This window comes from Centroberyx gerrardi, chromosome 10 (assembly GCF_048128805.1).
Source record: "Centroberyx gerrardi isolate f3 chromosome 10, fCenGer3.hap1.cur.20231027, whole genome shotgun sequence".
Classification (NCBI taxonomy): Eukaryota; Metazoa; Chordata; class Actinopteri; order Beryciformes; family Berycidae; genus Centroberyx; species Centroberyx gerrardi.
Genome location: NC_136006.1, coordinates 28698986 through 28715764, shown reverse-complemented (window position 1 = coordinate 28715764; position 16779 = coordinate 28698986). Strand labels below are relative to the sequence as shown.

General features: G+C 41.5%; 1 protein-coding gene across 1 annotated transcript; it reads left to right on the top strand.

Moving 5' to 3' along the window:
* The first annotated feature begins 15060 nt into the window (after nt 1–15060).
* LOC139924731 (uncharacterized) lies at nt 15061–16661 on the top strand. The gene is made up of 2 exons (XM_071915867.1): nt 15061–15125; nt 15530–16661. The coding sequence occupies exon 2, from the start codon at nt 15534–15536 to the stop codon at nt 16605–16607; it is 1074 nt and encodes a 357-aa protein (XP_071771968.1). The 5' UTR covers nt 15061–15125; nt 15530–15533; the 3' UTR covers nt 16608–16661.
* The last annotated feature ends 118 nt before the right edge of the window (nt 16662–16779 follow it).

Here is a 16779-nt window from a genome sequence, read left to right as displayed (position 1 = left end):
CCCAGTTATGCTTTTGAGGCCTCCTCTGCAAAATCTGAGGAATTCCTGGCATTTTTCTCTGAAAAAGTATTAGACAGCATATTTTACCCCCATTCGTGATCTGTGTATTTGCTCAGAAAACAAAGCAGTTTGGAGCAGTTTTGAATTCATCTCGCTACAACATTTAGAAAAGACTATCTTCCACATGAAGTCTTCCGCCTGTCCACTTGATATTGTCTCCACCAAATTCCTGAATGAGCTCTTTAATACTGTTTAATACTCCTATTTTATCCAATCTGGTTTTAGACCACTTCACAGCACAGAGACTGCTATTCTTAAGGTCACTAATGAACTTCTTTTAACAGTAGATGCAGGGAACTGTGCAGTCTTAGTTCTCTTAGACCTTTGTGCAGCATTTGACATAGGATTGGCTCAATTCTTATCTCTAATAGAATATTCTCATTCAATTAGTAATACATCTTCCTCACAGTATGTATCCTGTGCGGTTCCACAGGGCTCTTTTCTTGGCCCTATCCTATTCATCCTGTACATACTCCTTCTTGGTCATGCTATCCAGAAACATAACGTATCTGTCCATTATTATGCAGATGACAGTTATACCTACCTTTAAAGCCCAGAGACCCTTGTTGTCTTGACAACCAAAATGAGTGCCTTGTTGATATTAAGAGCTGGATGTCCTAGAATTTCTTACAGCTTAACGACAACAAATCTGAAATGGTCTTTTTTGGCTCCACTGACTCATTGAATTGAGTTCAAGGTAAAGTATGAAACTTCACCTCAAATAAAACCTGTGGCTGGAAACCTAGGGGTATTTTTTGACAGCCACCTCACATTTGATGAGCAGGTTATAAGAGTAGTGCAGTCCTGCTTCCTGTAACTGAGAAATATGTCCAAGATAAAACCAGTCCTATCCTCAGCTGACTTGGAGAAGGTAATTCATGCCTTTGTCACATCTGTGCCAGTGTGCACATCACCTGCTCTGAACATTCCACCATTAGTGTGTATTGGAAATAAAAAGTTCGATATCTCAAAAATTACAGGCATACATTAGCATAACTAGTGGAACATTTGTAACTTTGAACAGTGCTGATAGCATAAACGTTGCGAGAACATGTCCAGAAGAAGAATAAGCAGAAGAATAAAGTAAGAGTATATAAGTGTACTTGCTGAAGCAGGCAGACAAATAATAAATAAGTAAATAAGAGGGTATACTGTAAGTGTTCTTGCTGAAGCGAGCACACTAACCTCTATTATTATGAAGGAATTTATGGACAGTAAAGGACAAAAAATTATAGACCGTTTATATGGTCAAACTACTCACGTCGAGCTCCTTCAGTCAACACCATACTAACAGTGTGATTAGGGAACCTCTGGCAGTTTTATGTAATGAAATGATAGATGGAAGTCATGTAATGACATTGCCTGCATTACTGTAAGTGACGCCCTCACAGCTGGTGATCATTTTAAATCAACCCAGATTGATTCACATCCATCTTTTTAGTCACCAACTGTTGCTCCCCGCGTATTTGAATTTCTGCCTCACTCCGTCTCTCTGTCTCTCTGTCTCTCTCTCCCACACAGGCACACAGCTTTCATCCAACAAACCAGAGGAGGTGAAACAAAGTGATTAGAATCACTTTCACTGCTTATTCATCAGATTCTGCACTTTACGTAATGACTTCAGGGCCACCTACACAAACTCTGGGGAGCACAGCTACCGTTTTTATTGCATTAAGAAAAGTTGGAGGCAAAGTTTCTCTCCGCCAAATATCTGTGCTAATGAGCTGTGGTCTAAGGAGTGCTCTTTTAAGCAAAGTCTTTATGGGGCTGAGCGTGTTTACTTTTAACTTAATGTATGAGAGCTATTTGATTGCTGTGTTTGCGGACTGAATTAAGCAAAGATCACAAAATCGTGGTTTTGCTTGTACTCATCATATTTTGCTGCATACAAATATGCAGTGTAGTAATGTTGCATGCACACATATTTTCACAACATGATATCAACCTCTGCATGAACCAACAAACATGTAGTCTCAACTTCAGGGAGCTCTCCTGATTAAGAATTGATGTCAACTTCTATGCATTAAACAATGAACAACTCCATCTACTAATGGTGGGGCATTAGCATATGAGGCGGAAAAAATGTCTAAGTCTGTTCTATTCACTGGGTAGAAATAAAGGCGACGGGCTCCATATTAAGATAAAGATAAAGTTTTGAGATATTTTAAACTCAGTGCTGCGCAGTGCAATAAGCAGATATTTTCAAAATGGCATTGTTTCGTAACTGATGTCAAAGTGAAAAAGAAATCAAACACACAAAAGAAGCACACACTGTTGTGAAGGGAACAGTTGGAAAGGCAGAGGGGTAGGCAATAATATCATGTAGAAATACAATATAAAAATGTTGCAGTATACATCGTAGGCAAAACTATGGGAAGGGAATGACGGGATTAAGATGGGAAAAGGTTGCAGTGGCAGAGGAATTTTCTGTCGAAATATGGGAGTTCATGGAGGTTTTAAAGCAGGCCAACCTCGCTGGGTGGCAACAGTTCATCACTCATCTTCACAGCCAGACATAATACAACATGACCAGTTAAAAGCACCCCCATGCATGCCTCTCCTCTGCCTGGTTTCCCCTCCGCCTGCCCCTCTCTGTGCTGCAGGACGTCCAGCATGTCGCCTCCCCGCTGCACTGCCATCAGGAGCCCGGCTGATATGATGGGCCAAGCCAAGGGAGGCAAAAGGCACGGGGTCTCTTTTCTAGAAATGTCATTGACATACGCACCTGCTGGTTATGTCAAGGTATTGCAGGCATGAACCCCCACAGTGGATTTAATTTGGCCTAAGTGGCCTAAAAATATTAATGGTGTTAATGAGGTTCATCTTAAAAGACACTTGATAGGCTTAGGATTGAATTGTAAGTCTTCACAACTTTATATTAAGAGGCCAATTATTGGTAGTGTGTATAAGCTTATAAATTGAACCATGAGGAATGCAAGATTCATTAACCCCAAGGTGTTTTATATTAGAAATAGGATAATATATCCAATATATAGTCAATGGTCGAAATAGGCAACGGTAATAAACAATTGTCATTCAACCATGACTGCACTGACTTTATCAGTAGGACAGAGACTGTTGGGCTGCATTCACAAGGCCAACTAATGTAAAGCCTGTTTACAAGCATTCAAACTCATGTTCATTTCATACATTCCCTGGAATATATGAAATGAATGAACTTTAAATGAGCATCCACAGCTTTATTCAGTCTCATTTTGTTAGGCGTGAACACAACTTGAAAAATGATCTTAAGACCACGTTAAAGATTAAATCCAAGTACATTTCTATAAATCGCTGCTGTTGCATTAAAACCTTGCATCTCCAAAATATCAGCTTTTCCGGAGCTAAGAAAAACAGCAAAGGTGTTAGCTTGACCACCATGGGTTCTTGAGTCGGTTTACTAAGCCCAAGGGTCGTAGAATTTCTATCAAACAATAGAGGACCAAGTAATCCTTCAACTGAAGTCAAAGCATGACAATTACGAGTTACGAGGTTTTCACATGACAACAGCAAAATGAGGCCCTTACTTGATAGGGCTTGCATGGAATCAAACTCTCTACTCGCTTGAAATGTGTGGCATATGTCATTAAACAGTGCTAAAGTTAATTTGCATTCACATGTGCATGTGCAAGGCTGATAAGTAGCAAATGCTTGAAAAGACACATCTGCTGATTATAATTCCCATAAAACCAGTGAGAGGTGTTAATGGTTCTCTCTATATCTCTCTATATTTTCTCTCTCTCTCTCGCTCGCTCGCTTGCTCTCTCACACTCACATGCGTATCATTTTGCCCCCATCAACTCCATAACCATAATGATAGTAATTACAAGTACGGACTGGACATCAACGATAATTAGCATCTTCTAGAGGCAAGATACTAATGGATCTGGTTCGCACAATTTACTTCAGATTGATTGAGTGTACACATATGTGTGTGTGTGTGTGTGTGTGTGTGTGTGTGTGTGTGTGTGTGTGTGTGCGTGCGCGCGCGCATGTATGTATGTGTGTGTGCATGCCCTAGCTTTGGCATGCCTGCATGCCTGGACTTGCAGGCCACAAGAAAATACTAACTAATTAACCAATACCCTGCTCTCTGGTGGAAGACAACGCAGCAGAAACACACAGTGAGAACACACAATGAACTCAGGCAATAGCACAGGCAGAGACCATAATGTCTAGGAATAGCACATTACTTGCTGTGGACACAAATTATGTGAAGATTACAACAAATTGGATTCTGTGACAACAGCATGAATTGGACATGGTATTTTCACCTAAAGGTTGACTAATGGTTAAGGTTAGGCAACTAAAACACCTTTGGTTAAGGTTTGGGTTAAAGTTCAGTGATTTTAGACCTATATATAGAATTTGTCTCTTACATATCTGACATACATACCAAACCTATCCTTTAAGGCAGTGATTCTCAACCTTTTTCATATCAAGGACCCCTAGTTTAGTCCACATTAGAGCCACAGACCCCCAGTTGATGAGATTTTGTCTCTGAATATTGTCTTTGAATATTTTTATTGTTAGATATGATTTTGTCCAGAATTCCAGGACTATCTGTATTGTAGGTAGAGAGATAACAGAGAAACTATGATCAAAACAGTCATTCTTCTACATTCTCTAATTGTGTTAACTTATTGCAAATGAAATAATGGTGAAGTTAAACAATTCATCAATATGCTGGGGACCCCCTGGAACCCCTCAAGGACCCCTGGTGGTCCCCGGACCCCACGTTGAGAACCACTGCTTTAAGGATATGGTTAGGCAATTAAAACAACTTGGTTCAGGTTAAGGAAAGGCTTTGGTCATGGTTAAATAAGAAAAACTTTAACTAAAAATTAAAACATGACTCATGGTATGAACCCGGGTCTTTGGATTGAAGGAAAATGCACTTTTGCGCTGAAAACATATAATTCTGTCACTTTTCGTGCACAGCGCATATATTTGCATTTTAAGACTTGTGCTTATTTCGTGAAATTTCTGCAGATCAGGCCGGTTAACTGTGTGCCAGACACAAATCTGCAAATCTGTTATACTGCAGTACTACAGGTAAATGGTTTATCACTCTATGCCAGCAGCAAGTGAAAACAACAGAGAATTTACCCATGTTTGGAAAGCTTGAGTAGCTTTGGGAACTCAGTGCCCTTAAAACTGTACACATAACAATAGACTTCTGATATACTGCCCCCCCTCCATCAGTCCTTGCCCTTGTCCTAAAGGACCCAACAAATCAGCGTGTTCATTGAGGTTCCAGGACCACTATCACCCTGTGGGCAAGGGGGAGGAGAGCATCACCTCCATCATAAGTAAAGCCCGATGGAGGATGTACCTCTTGTGTCAGCTGACAAAGTACAACTTCTCCCAATCAATCCTGGCCTGGATTTAAGCATACCGTCGTGAAGTTAGTCATCGTCCATCACTGCCCAGCATGGTGCAGAATCTGCAAAGTCAAAACTACGACTCTTCGCCCATAAACGCCAACTCTCTCTTATTTCCTGGGAGTATTGTATTGTATTGTATTATTGACCTCAATTTTTACGAGGATTTAGAATTTTTTCAATCGGTTTTGGTTAGATCAAATTGGTCCAAATGGAAAATCTCACGCCTATCTTCACATTTGGAGAGGGTCACTGGCTTTTCACCTGTCCTTTATCTACTCGCATGATGGCTGGCCCTTTGAACATGCCGGAAAAACTATCTCTGACCCCTCGTCACCCCGACAACAGACATTCAACAGGGCAGAGGTTCAGGTCAAGAACACAAATCTCTCTCTCTCTCATGAATATTGTGATCTGTTAAAATTTGATGGTAACAAAAACAAACCCAAACAAAAATGAATGAATGAATAAATAAATCACACATTCATGAATAAATTCAAGGAGCGCGCTTTATGAATGACAGGGAACAAGAGGCGGGGGCTTCAAGCTTCTTTCGGACTCTGTGGAAACGGAAAATGTCGGGGTCAATCGTGAGCGAGGCCGCGTGCCAAACGGACAATTTCTCCATTCTTATCATGACCCTCATCAAGCAGCCATCTGGACCGCACTAATTCCCCTACCCTCAGCCCTCTGTCATGTCCGGGGCTGCGTTCACACTGCAGGCCTTCATGCTCGATTCTGAATTGCTGCTCATATCTGATTTTTTTTGGATGACTGTTCATATCTATTCTAGGATGTCACTCATATCTGATACCGATATGAAGTGACAGCGATGTCAAAAGGCACATGTGTGTCACAGTAACAAGAGACATCACATCTGTTTGTGTCTTTGAGTTTTGACTGAATTGAGGCGTCTCCCCAAATACTAATGCAGTCGGCCATTTGTCTTTCTTTCCATTGTTCTGTTCTTGTCGTCCTATATGCTAATGCTGGCTCAGCCAAGCTCTCGCGGTGCCAAAATTATGACACTCATCTCAGGTGAATGACACAAGATTAACTTATTACCATGGCAACATTGTCAACATTGCATATCTATTTGTACCACATATCCATGTGGTCCAGATGGGAATTGAAAAAATGCGACTCCATGCTGCTTTTTGATGTTCACACTAATTAGAAAACATCCGACCTGTGTCACATGTGAGGGGAAAATCAGAATTGGGACACTTTCAGCTGCAGTTAGTTGCACACTATGAACATACGTAGCCTATTACAATAATAATACACTATTCACATACTGACACCTACACTGTTAATCCTCTAAGTCTGCATCTTTAGTAAAAATTCAGAACTGTATATTCACACCTCCATGTGTTATATTTTACACCTATGTACACTTTCACTATGTTGAGAGCACATGTTTGCACTGCACCAATACAATCTGTACAACTGTAGAAAGATATAACATGGTAATATTTATATTATTATATATATTATATATATTAATATTTATCTTATTTTAGTCTGGTAGTGCTATTTGTTGCACAGTATGTACTGACACCAATCTACTGAGATATACTAACAATACAAGAAGATGATTGTGTTTACATGCACATGTATATTCCAGTATTATTTAGTATAGTCAAGTATATGAATTCTGAGTTGCTACATTTAAACACAATAGCCTATTTACAATAACACTACTAAGTTTATGCTTAATTATGAGAAACCTGATGAGTTCTGTTTCCATGATAATATTCTGTATACAAAGATTTTTGTGATCAGGATATGAAAATGCATATAAACAGGAATAACATCTCATAACACCGGGATATGAATTATTAGCTGGGATACTCTGCATGAAAATGCATTTAATGTATTACAAAGCATTTCTGATTGTAATTCTGGGCTGAATACCGCATGCCATAAGTACTGTTTAACAAAGTTATATTTCAGCAGAAGATGATTTAATACTTTTCAGTGGCAGTTGTTCTCTTTGTTTAACACACAGTAGCAGTTGGTAAATGAAGTGGCATGCAGGGTGCAGCGTGTCATGTGTAATATATTGTACTGGGTGCCTGTGTTGGGTGCACCGTGAGGCTTGTCGTGGGTCGGGCTGATAGAGCCTTGTGGCGGCAGATGGTTTCTTCCCCCTTCCTTTTCATCGGCGTGTGGGACTAATTGTTTTTGCGCTTGGGTGTTTTAAAATGGCATCTGATTAAAGCTTGCCACCATTAAAGCGCTGAAGATTGCGGAGCTATTCATCAAGTTGAAGTTGGGCCTCATTGCATTGTTTATCATTTTCAACAGGTTCATTTGATTTAGAATAAAAAACGGGCTTTTACTGGGGGGCTGGAAATAGGCTCGGCAATATCGTCGAAGGCAAGTAATTATACCCTAGGTCATAATTCCGTGTTCACTCCAGTGTCAGAAAAGCGTATAAACTCACTTATAGGGGCAGAGGAGGGGAAGGAGTGTTTATGGATGGTGAAAGAAAGTGAGATAGAGAGAGGAAAGGCAGAAAGAGAGAGAGAGAGAGAGTGAGGAGCAGCGACTGCAGCTCGCATGACAAGATAACCAATGTTGTCTCTGGACCATTAATTTATCAATACTTCACAATTGCTGAGAGCAAGTAGATGAAATGTCAAATAATGCATCCTTTATAACTGTTTGGTGAAAATGCAAATCAATTGGTTTTTCCTATGCTGTCAGCCAGACTTTGTGCTGCGGCCTGCCAGGGGGAAGGTAACTAAATACAGTTACTATCGTTACTGTACACAGACGATTTTCCAACGACAATAACTGATTTTTCAGTTAGTGTTGATTGGAGTGTTGATTGGAGCGCCATTTGTTAACACTCTAAGAGCTGATACTGATAGAAACACTGGAATACTGACATAGTGTTGATTTTTAATACTCAATGATTTTGCTGTGAATTGAGGGTTTTTTTTGTCCACCAGCATTTTTTGAAATCACTAATTTTATCTTTTACTTGAGTATGTTTTGACTCAAGTGTTATGCTTCACTGCATTTTAAATTGCATTGGCCAATTGCAGAGCCATTTGCGGTGAACGGTCAGAGAAATCTGGCTTTACTTTGTTTATGCATGTATTTCATTTATTTATTAGTTTTTTTTTTGTTTTGTTTTTTGGCAATTAAAATAATTAAGTTTGAACACTTGTCTTATAGTTTTCCTCATGTCCTTGTAGAATTGCATGGGAAAGATCATTATGTAACAATGTTCTGTTTTGTACAAAGGTAACTCAGTAACTTTTACTCCAAGTACATTTTAAATGACCTGCTTTTTACATTGATTTCAACACCAACAATTTTACTTCTACTTCAGTGAAATTGCAGTAACAGTACTTCTGCCTGAGTAGGATATTTCAGCCCTGTTTCCAACCCTGGTGGCCGGAATACCTTTATGAAAACGACCCTTCCCCAGCTGGAAATGTGACAGAGTGACAAAGTGACATCTGTCCCCTCTGGAGGGAGACCCATCAGTTTTGCTCAGGTATTTTTAGCCATTGAGATGAACCCCGGGCTCCACCGGAGGACTGAAAACAAGCTGGTCCCGGCATGGAGAGGAACATCTGTCCAACTCTACCAAAAGCAATCCCCTCCATTCTACCCACTCACGGTGAAACGAATTGAGTGCATGAATAGACTCCTAAATATGAGCATGGAAAATAACACAAACAAAGGGTAGGAGGGTATATGTGAAATATGCATGGAATAATGCACTGTTCCTCCTCTCCCTGTGTGTTGATGGGATTTCCAACAGTTGTTCTTCATTTTCACATACTGTATTTTCATCTGTTTCCTATAATGTCAAACTCATTTGTTGGATGCGGTCTCCTTTCAAACACAGCAGCAACAACTGAACATGCCACGGCAATGTATCAATTTAGATACAGTAGTTCAATGAGATGCAGTGATGGATATCTCACCTCTTGATCTGATATTGATTTTCCGTGTCTGTGCTTGTGTGTGTGTGCTTGTGTGGGTGCATGGCCTCATAGGCTTGTGCTTCCTTGACACCTCGCCAATTCTATCATGTACAAAATTCCAATGCAACTGCAATGTCTATTTGTTTTTTATTGGATTTACCATTAAGATCAGAAACATGTTGGACAGGTGATACATCAGGTTATATACCAAATGCAAAGCAGTATCCCATACATTTCCATAATGTGGACAAAGAATGTGCATTTCCAGGTAAAACTTTGGCAAAACATGCTTGACTTCAGAAAGTTTGATTCATGTACTATTACCTACTTTGAGGCTGGTGCTTTTGGAAGCGTGAATTACCATCCAGCTTTATAGTGAGGCAGGGGTAGCATTTGCTCAGGTAGAACTTGAATATTCACAGTGGTCAATTAATAATAGAACAGTTTTGTTTTTTTTCCACAAAAAAATGTGTTGTTTGGCTTTAGGTCCAGGCTGAGTGAAAATGTAGAAAATAGTCCTAGTGCTGTCTAATTCCCAAGCCTGAGTTCTTATTCTTAGTCAAGGGGGAGCAGGACCTGCATGATAATTCCAGCACTCACATGGGAAGGTTAGCAACAGCTTGTCAATCAGACAGCTGACTGCTCCTTTCCAGCGCTTTGTTCTTTCAGCTGATGTAAAAGGCACCTTCCGGGTTCATCTCTCACAAGTCCTTGAGAGCGCATGGAGGAGTCTTCTTCAGATGCTGCCGGTGCAAAGGGAATGGAAAACATAAATCCCGCCTATACCGGCACAATTGAGACGAAACAAAGGGATGATGTCATTCGTCTCATGATCTTATTGCGCCGCGAGCGCAAGGGGAGCTAATAACAGGGGGAAGACACGAGGTGGAGATAAGGAAATAACTGGGAAATTACAGTTGCCACACGCGATCATTTATATCAGTCACAGGATAATGAGGGAAATTTCCATTCACTCACATCGCTGTCATCTGCAGATTGATCAAGAATTTATAAATGCAAATTCAGGCTGCGAGCTCAGATTACCATGTGCATTAATTAACAACATAGATTGTCAAAACATGGGCGACATATATAGGTTTTTGTCGGGCACAGCATGCTGTCCAACCACTCCAACCAAGTTTTCTCCATTTGCACTCTAACACTTCTGCTGAAAAGAAATGAAACATTCTGCACCATTGATTTTAATGAGCTTAGTCTTGGATATTCTCTGTCTCACAGCAAAAAAAAACAAACTTAGGAACAAAAAATGTCTTCACTTTCACACTCTTTCCTCCAAAAAGGCCCAGACAACATATTGATTAGTCATCCTTTGAAAATGCGCAATGAAAAAACAGAAGTGTCACAAAGCACTGATTTTTTTCTTTTTTTTTTTGTCAAAGCGACAAAGAAGCCAAAAGGACTGACAGCGAATCGGGGGCCGCAGGAAACTCGATTACATTTTGGTTCGGTGTTTTGCACAAAGGAACAGCTAGATTTATCCAACTCCCCTGCCACTGCACTGTACATCCTGCAGAGCTCTACCTGAACAGCCCGGCCCTTTCCTGCCACCAGACCTCCACTTCCCACTGCAGGCAACAGTGACTAATGCACAGATACAGAGAGAAAAGCATTGTAACTCTCAATCATTTATGGCCTTGTTTCAAAGACTTTGACACAGTAACAGGCTGCAGATGCCCAAGGTTTAAATCATTGATTTTGGAAGGAATAATATAGACCTGAATGGTAAATAAATAGACTCCATAAAACTTTGTGCGATTTGACATCAAGGAGATAAATGTCAGGATAGAGAATAACACCGCAGCTGCTTTTTTTTTTATTCAAACTGTATGGGAAAATCCATTGAAGAATTGGGCGACTGCTTAAGGGCAAAGGCGGTTCGCTGTGAATCCGGCGCTCATTGTCCTCATCTGATTAACAGGTTAAGGTTACGCTTCTTAGGTTTTATTGATGTTGTCTGGCTGTGTCTGACTAGTAGCTGGGTCTTTATTAACATCAATACAACGCCCACGCGCTCTCAGCTGTTGACACTGCAGCAAAACTTCAGGCGCATATTTTCTGGAGAGGATACTGGCAACACTTTTAGAGTCAGTTATGGTAAAAGTTTGTTTAGAAATGCAAGGGTATCAAAAAAAGCATCACTTCATGTTGGAATGCGGCCGAAACATGATCCGGCGTATACAGTCACGCGTGTCAAAGAGAACACAAGTACCGGAGGCCCTTTCACTCAAATATCACCCTCAACCACAGCAATGTCTTAGGGGCCGGAGGTGACAGATTATCAATAACCCTATTATATGGCCTGTCAGGAGATATGACAGAGAGCTCTGCCACCATGTCAGACCACAACAACCTGAAAACACATCTTGTTATTTGTCTTCGCCGTTACAGTGGCCGACGCCGATGCTTTATGGTGTTGCGTGTTAATACTTCAGGCTTTAGCAGCCTCCAGATGGCTTTAGTTCACATAGTTGCCTGTAGACAAGCTGCGGTATTAATTGTGTTTTTTCTCGCCGTTGCACGATGAAAAAAAAAACGATGAGGTCATGTGTGAAACGGTGCCTTCGGAAGGTGTGGAAGTGCCACCGCTACATGTGATGGACTCGAAATAGTGTTTTAATTCCCTGCCCATAGGCAGCCCCGGTAACCCTGTGGAGCAAACAACAGCAAATCTGAAAAAAAGATAAAAAACATCACCTATTCGCACCAAAACACAATTAATTTAGGGCTTGTGTTTTGCCTTTAAATGGTGTTATTCAGAGGTACAGCATGCCCAGAGCTACACACTGTCAAAACAATACCTTCTCCTGGACAATGCCATTAGACTCCATGCATCCAGATAGCAACAGTGCCATCTGCTGCCTGGACACCGAAGCCTAGCAGGAGCCCATCAGATCAGCCCCCTTTTCCAGTCTCACACAAACCAAACCCTGAATGAGATATGAAGAAATGATTTAATTGAGCGGTTATGATGAGGGTGGTTAAATGAATGGTAATTACTTAGATTAGCCTTGTTGATTACTGTGACATCCCTTTCCCTTTCCCCCTCCTGGTCTGGTTTGATATTCCGGGCTCGTCGGCTCCCATGGCGTTCGGCAGCAGCTCCAGCTCACCGCGGCTGAGTAATGAACCTCGGCGCCAATAATGTTTCCTCAGCTTCATCACCCATGTTGCTGCCGGGGCTTCTGAAAGCATCTTTACGGAGCAAAATTTGCTTCCTGGCTCAACATCCACGCGCTATCATTCTCCTCGACGCTGTTTTATTTTTTATTTTTTCCTCTGGAAGCTGTGACTTTTTGATGGAAGTATAAAGTCAGTGGTTTGGGAAAAGTCTGCATGGGTGTCGATTCCCTATATCCTAAGGTATGGCAAAGCCCCTGCACCCAGTATCGTTTGCCACCAAAACCCACTACATTTCTGGGGTCAAAGTGGAGCAACTGATGACTGACAAGATATTATTTGGTCAATATGGAAAATTATTATATGTAAGTCCCCAAATTATCATCTTAGACTGAACATTGGTTCTGAAATCTTTTTGTAGCAGTCTTTTCTTGATCCTTGCTCTTCATTATAACCATAATAACTACAAGATCAAGATTTAGACTCACTTAAATTGTTATGTTAGATTGCCATGTTCCAAATTTGCTTCCTGGCTCAACATCCAGGCAATATCTTTCTATTCTAAACTGTTCTTTTAGATTCAAGTAAAAAGTTGATGGATTGGTGAAATAGTCTGTTGAAGTAAGTTTCAATCCCAAATCAACAAGTCTAGTCTTAGCCCAGAACTCTCCTCCCCTACACCAACACAGTACCTCACTTTCCTCTCTATTTATTTATGTGTACTGATGGATTGTATGATTGTGCTTATTTCTTTTTTTTTTAACACATGATGCTGCTGGTTGTATGTGGTTCCTGTCCTGTGCTGCTCTTTGTTGCTGTTTTCATTCTATTTTAAGTCCTTGGTGATGCGGCTTCGATGTCCAAGACGAATTTCCCTGCAGGGACAATAAAGTTTATCTTATCTCAAGTTATCTTATCTTATCTTATCTTAGCCTAGCTTAGTTTATTTTAGCTTAGGTTAGCATAGCTTAGCTTAGTTTAGCTCTGTTTAGCTTTGTTTAGCTTAGCTTTTCTTAGTTTAGCTTAGTTCATTTTAGTTTAGCTATCATGTGATACAGCCTTGAGCCCTTAACCAGCTCAATAACAATACCACACCATTTGTATTTTGTTGATAATCTAATGTTACCATTTAATTAGGATTTCTCCCCACATTGTTGAAAGTGACTAGTTGTCTAGCCTAGCTGCAGAAGCCAGGAGGCAGTATGATGTTTATTACCTTGTAGTAAGCTCACTCCCCTCAATAAAAAAGAGCAAATAATAAATCATGATGGCGAATGACACCTGTCAATCAAAAATGTTCTACATTTAAACTCTGTTATCAAATATGACCAAAAATGTACCAAAAGTAACATCAGGCAGCTGGAGTGTTTAAATGGAATATACACCATTCCCCAAACCAATAAGTCATTTAGAAAAATGTCAGCTCTGGATTAAGCTTTGTAGAAGAAGAAAAATCACAAATTTGATTACACTTTTTTTCTTCTTTTTTGTGATTTTCTGTTCTCTATATATTTAGTCAACTAAGTAACATTTGCCTTAGTTTATTGACAGCACTTACTGTGCTCACTTTGATTTGGCTACAGCATTGATATGACTGTAAGTGTTCCACTTGAGGAGTGTATAGGCCGACTGTTTCAGTGAAATCATATAGGAATGCAAGGTCTCCAGTTATTCATAAAGTCAATACGGAATGTAATAATGAACAGGCATAGAAAGTGTAACATCGTTGCTGAATGATACTGATAAAACACTGAGGTTACACTGAGGTTACCCAGGTTTGAGCTCTGTACACGCTACATGGGTTGTCACAAGATGTGACATACCCACCCCACCTCAGTGCTTCTAATTTAGTATAGTAGCACCTCACCTCTCTGACTGGCACCCTCTTGGGACAGCCTGGAAGTATGCCAGATTGTAGTTTTAGTTTTACAAACATCTCTCAGAGGCAGAGCTGCCTTTTGAAATTTTTTGGAGCGTTAGTTAGCTACCTGGCAAACAAGAGACACATGCTAATACCAGGTGGAAAGGGGGCTCTAGCTAACATAGTATGGCTGCATTGCATTTTTTCAGTCAGTAGCAGAGCACTAGATTTCATAATATTAGCTACCTCCTCTCTTAGCCCCTGACTTTTTCACTGGGCTTCAGTCTAACGTCACTTAGCCAGAAAAACTGTGGTTCTTTGGCTCCGTCCATTGAGATTGAACTCAACGAGTGAGATTATTTCTACCTCCAGAGCGGCTCTGCCTCTGAGAAACGTTTGTAGCACTAAAACTCCACTCTGTGAAAGGATTCCCCCTTTACCCCCCACTAGCGGTGCCCCTGATTAGAGCTAAGCGTTATAGGAGCTGTGCCAACTTTCCTTCTCCAGAGCCCATATCCTCCATCTTCCATTAGTTCAATGTGACCGCACCAGGCTGCGGTGCCTTGAATTATTCACATCGCCATTGTCTGAGCAGCCCTCACCTATCAACAGATGCTCTGGCAGTGGGAGTGCAAGCAGACGACCCCTTTTCAACCGCTGACAGGCGTCTGGCCTCCGCTGTCTGCTAGCTGTCTGGGCTGAGTGTGATCATAACAGAGACAGCTACAACAGGTAAGAGTTGAATTGTTATATTGCTATACTTAGAGTAAGTTATTGGTGCTGTTTTTCATGCTTTTTATACAGTTGGCAAACAGCCATTCGCTTCAGCACAAAAAAAACTTTTTAGCCAGCTGTTGTCGACACGGAGGAGATGAGTGAAGTATGTCACACTCTCCTCACAACTTTTTGATTTAAGTAATAATGAAGCTTAAATGCAGACAGTTTGCGTGGTATGTATACTTAAAGTCAAAACTGGGAAACAGGAGGAGGAATTTATGCAGATTCAAAAGTGCATGGGAGCTGCTTTGTTTGTGAATTTAGGTCTAAACAAACTGAAGTATAAGCATGACAGTACAATGCACAAAGTAATTTCAAGATGCTGTGTAACACATGCACCTTTTTTCTTTTTGTCCCAGAGACATGATTGCCTCCGCCTATTGGTGGCTTTTGTTCCAGTCTTCTTTCATGCCTCTATCTAGGGCAGTTAGAGCTTGTTACAAGGGATGTAACTGGCTCCCAGACATAAAATATGTCAACTGCTCAGATGGGAATTTCTCTACTCCTGTCAGCAACTTCCCATTCAACGCGGAGTATTTGGACCTGTCCAGGAACCTTTTGACAGACCTCCCTCCGGGCTCCTTTGGGGCTCTTTGGGGCCTGAGGGTGTTGCTGTTGAAAGAGAATAACATCACTTCTGTGGCGGACAGAGCTTTCATCAACCTCCAGCGCTTACAAAGGCTGGACCTGAGTCAGAACCACCTCTCTGCCCTGGGGGACGGCTTCTCTCTGGGCCTGGACTCCCTGACAGAGCTGTTCCTGGCCCACAACTACCTCACTGTCCTGGAAAGCAGAACTTTCCAGAACCTGGACAGTCTTGTGAAGCTGGACTTGCGCGCCAACCTCATCCAGCAGGTCCAACCCAGAGCTTTGAGCAGCATGACAGCCTTGCGCCGGCTCCGCTTGGACGGAAACCGCCTCAGCATCCTGCAGTTGGACTTCTTCTCCACACTGCGCTCCCTGGAGGTGCTGGGGCTGCGGGGGAACCAAATCAACACCACGGAACCGGGGGTCTTCACTCCGCTCTGTAACCTGGCACAGCTGGACCTGGCCTTCAACCAGCTGCCCAGGCTGCAGTTCAAGACCCTTCTGAGCATCTGCACCTCCAGCGTGCATGTCCTCCTGGAAGGCAACCCCTGGCACTGTGACTGTGACCTGCAGAGGGTCTTCAAGAAGCTGGCCAGCATCCACCGACTATTTCTGGACGACTACAAGAAGCTGAGGTGCAGCGAGCCTGCCGAATTAAAGGGGAGCATGATGGAGAACGTGCATGATCAACTTTGTATAGCTGAGACGGTGACTGTTCTTATTCTGACGGTCACAGTGGTGATAACAGTGGTAGCTGCCATTGTCATGGGGGAAAAGAGTAAGAGAAGTACTCCAGCAAAAGTCTTTACACAGGAGAGTGTGGGGCTTGAGGCTTACTGTGATAATTAGGACCCTGTCCTTTACATGACAGTATAATGAAGGGCCTGTCAGACGGCCTGTAAGCTAATCACCTCTATATAATGTGAACTGATTACCCTGATTTTGCTGTAAAGAGCCACCATTATATAGAATAGATTTCCAGCACATTCTGTACATTTCAATACAAAGAAAATATTTCTAT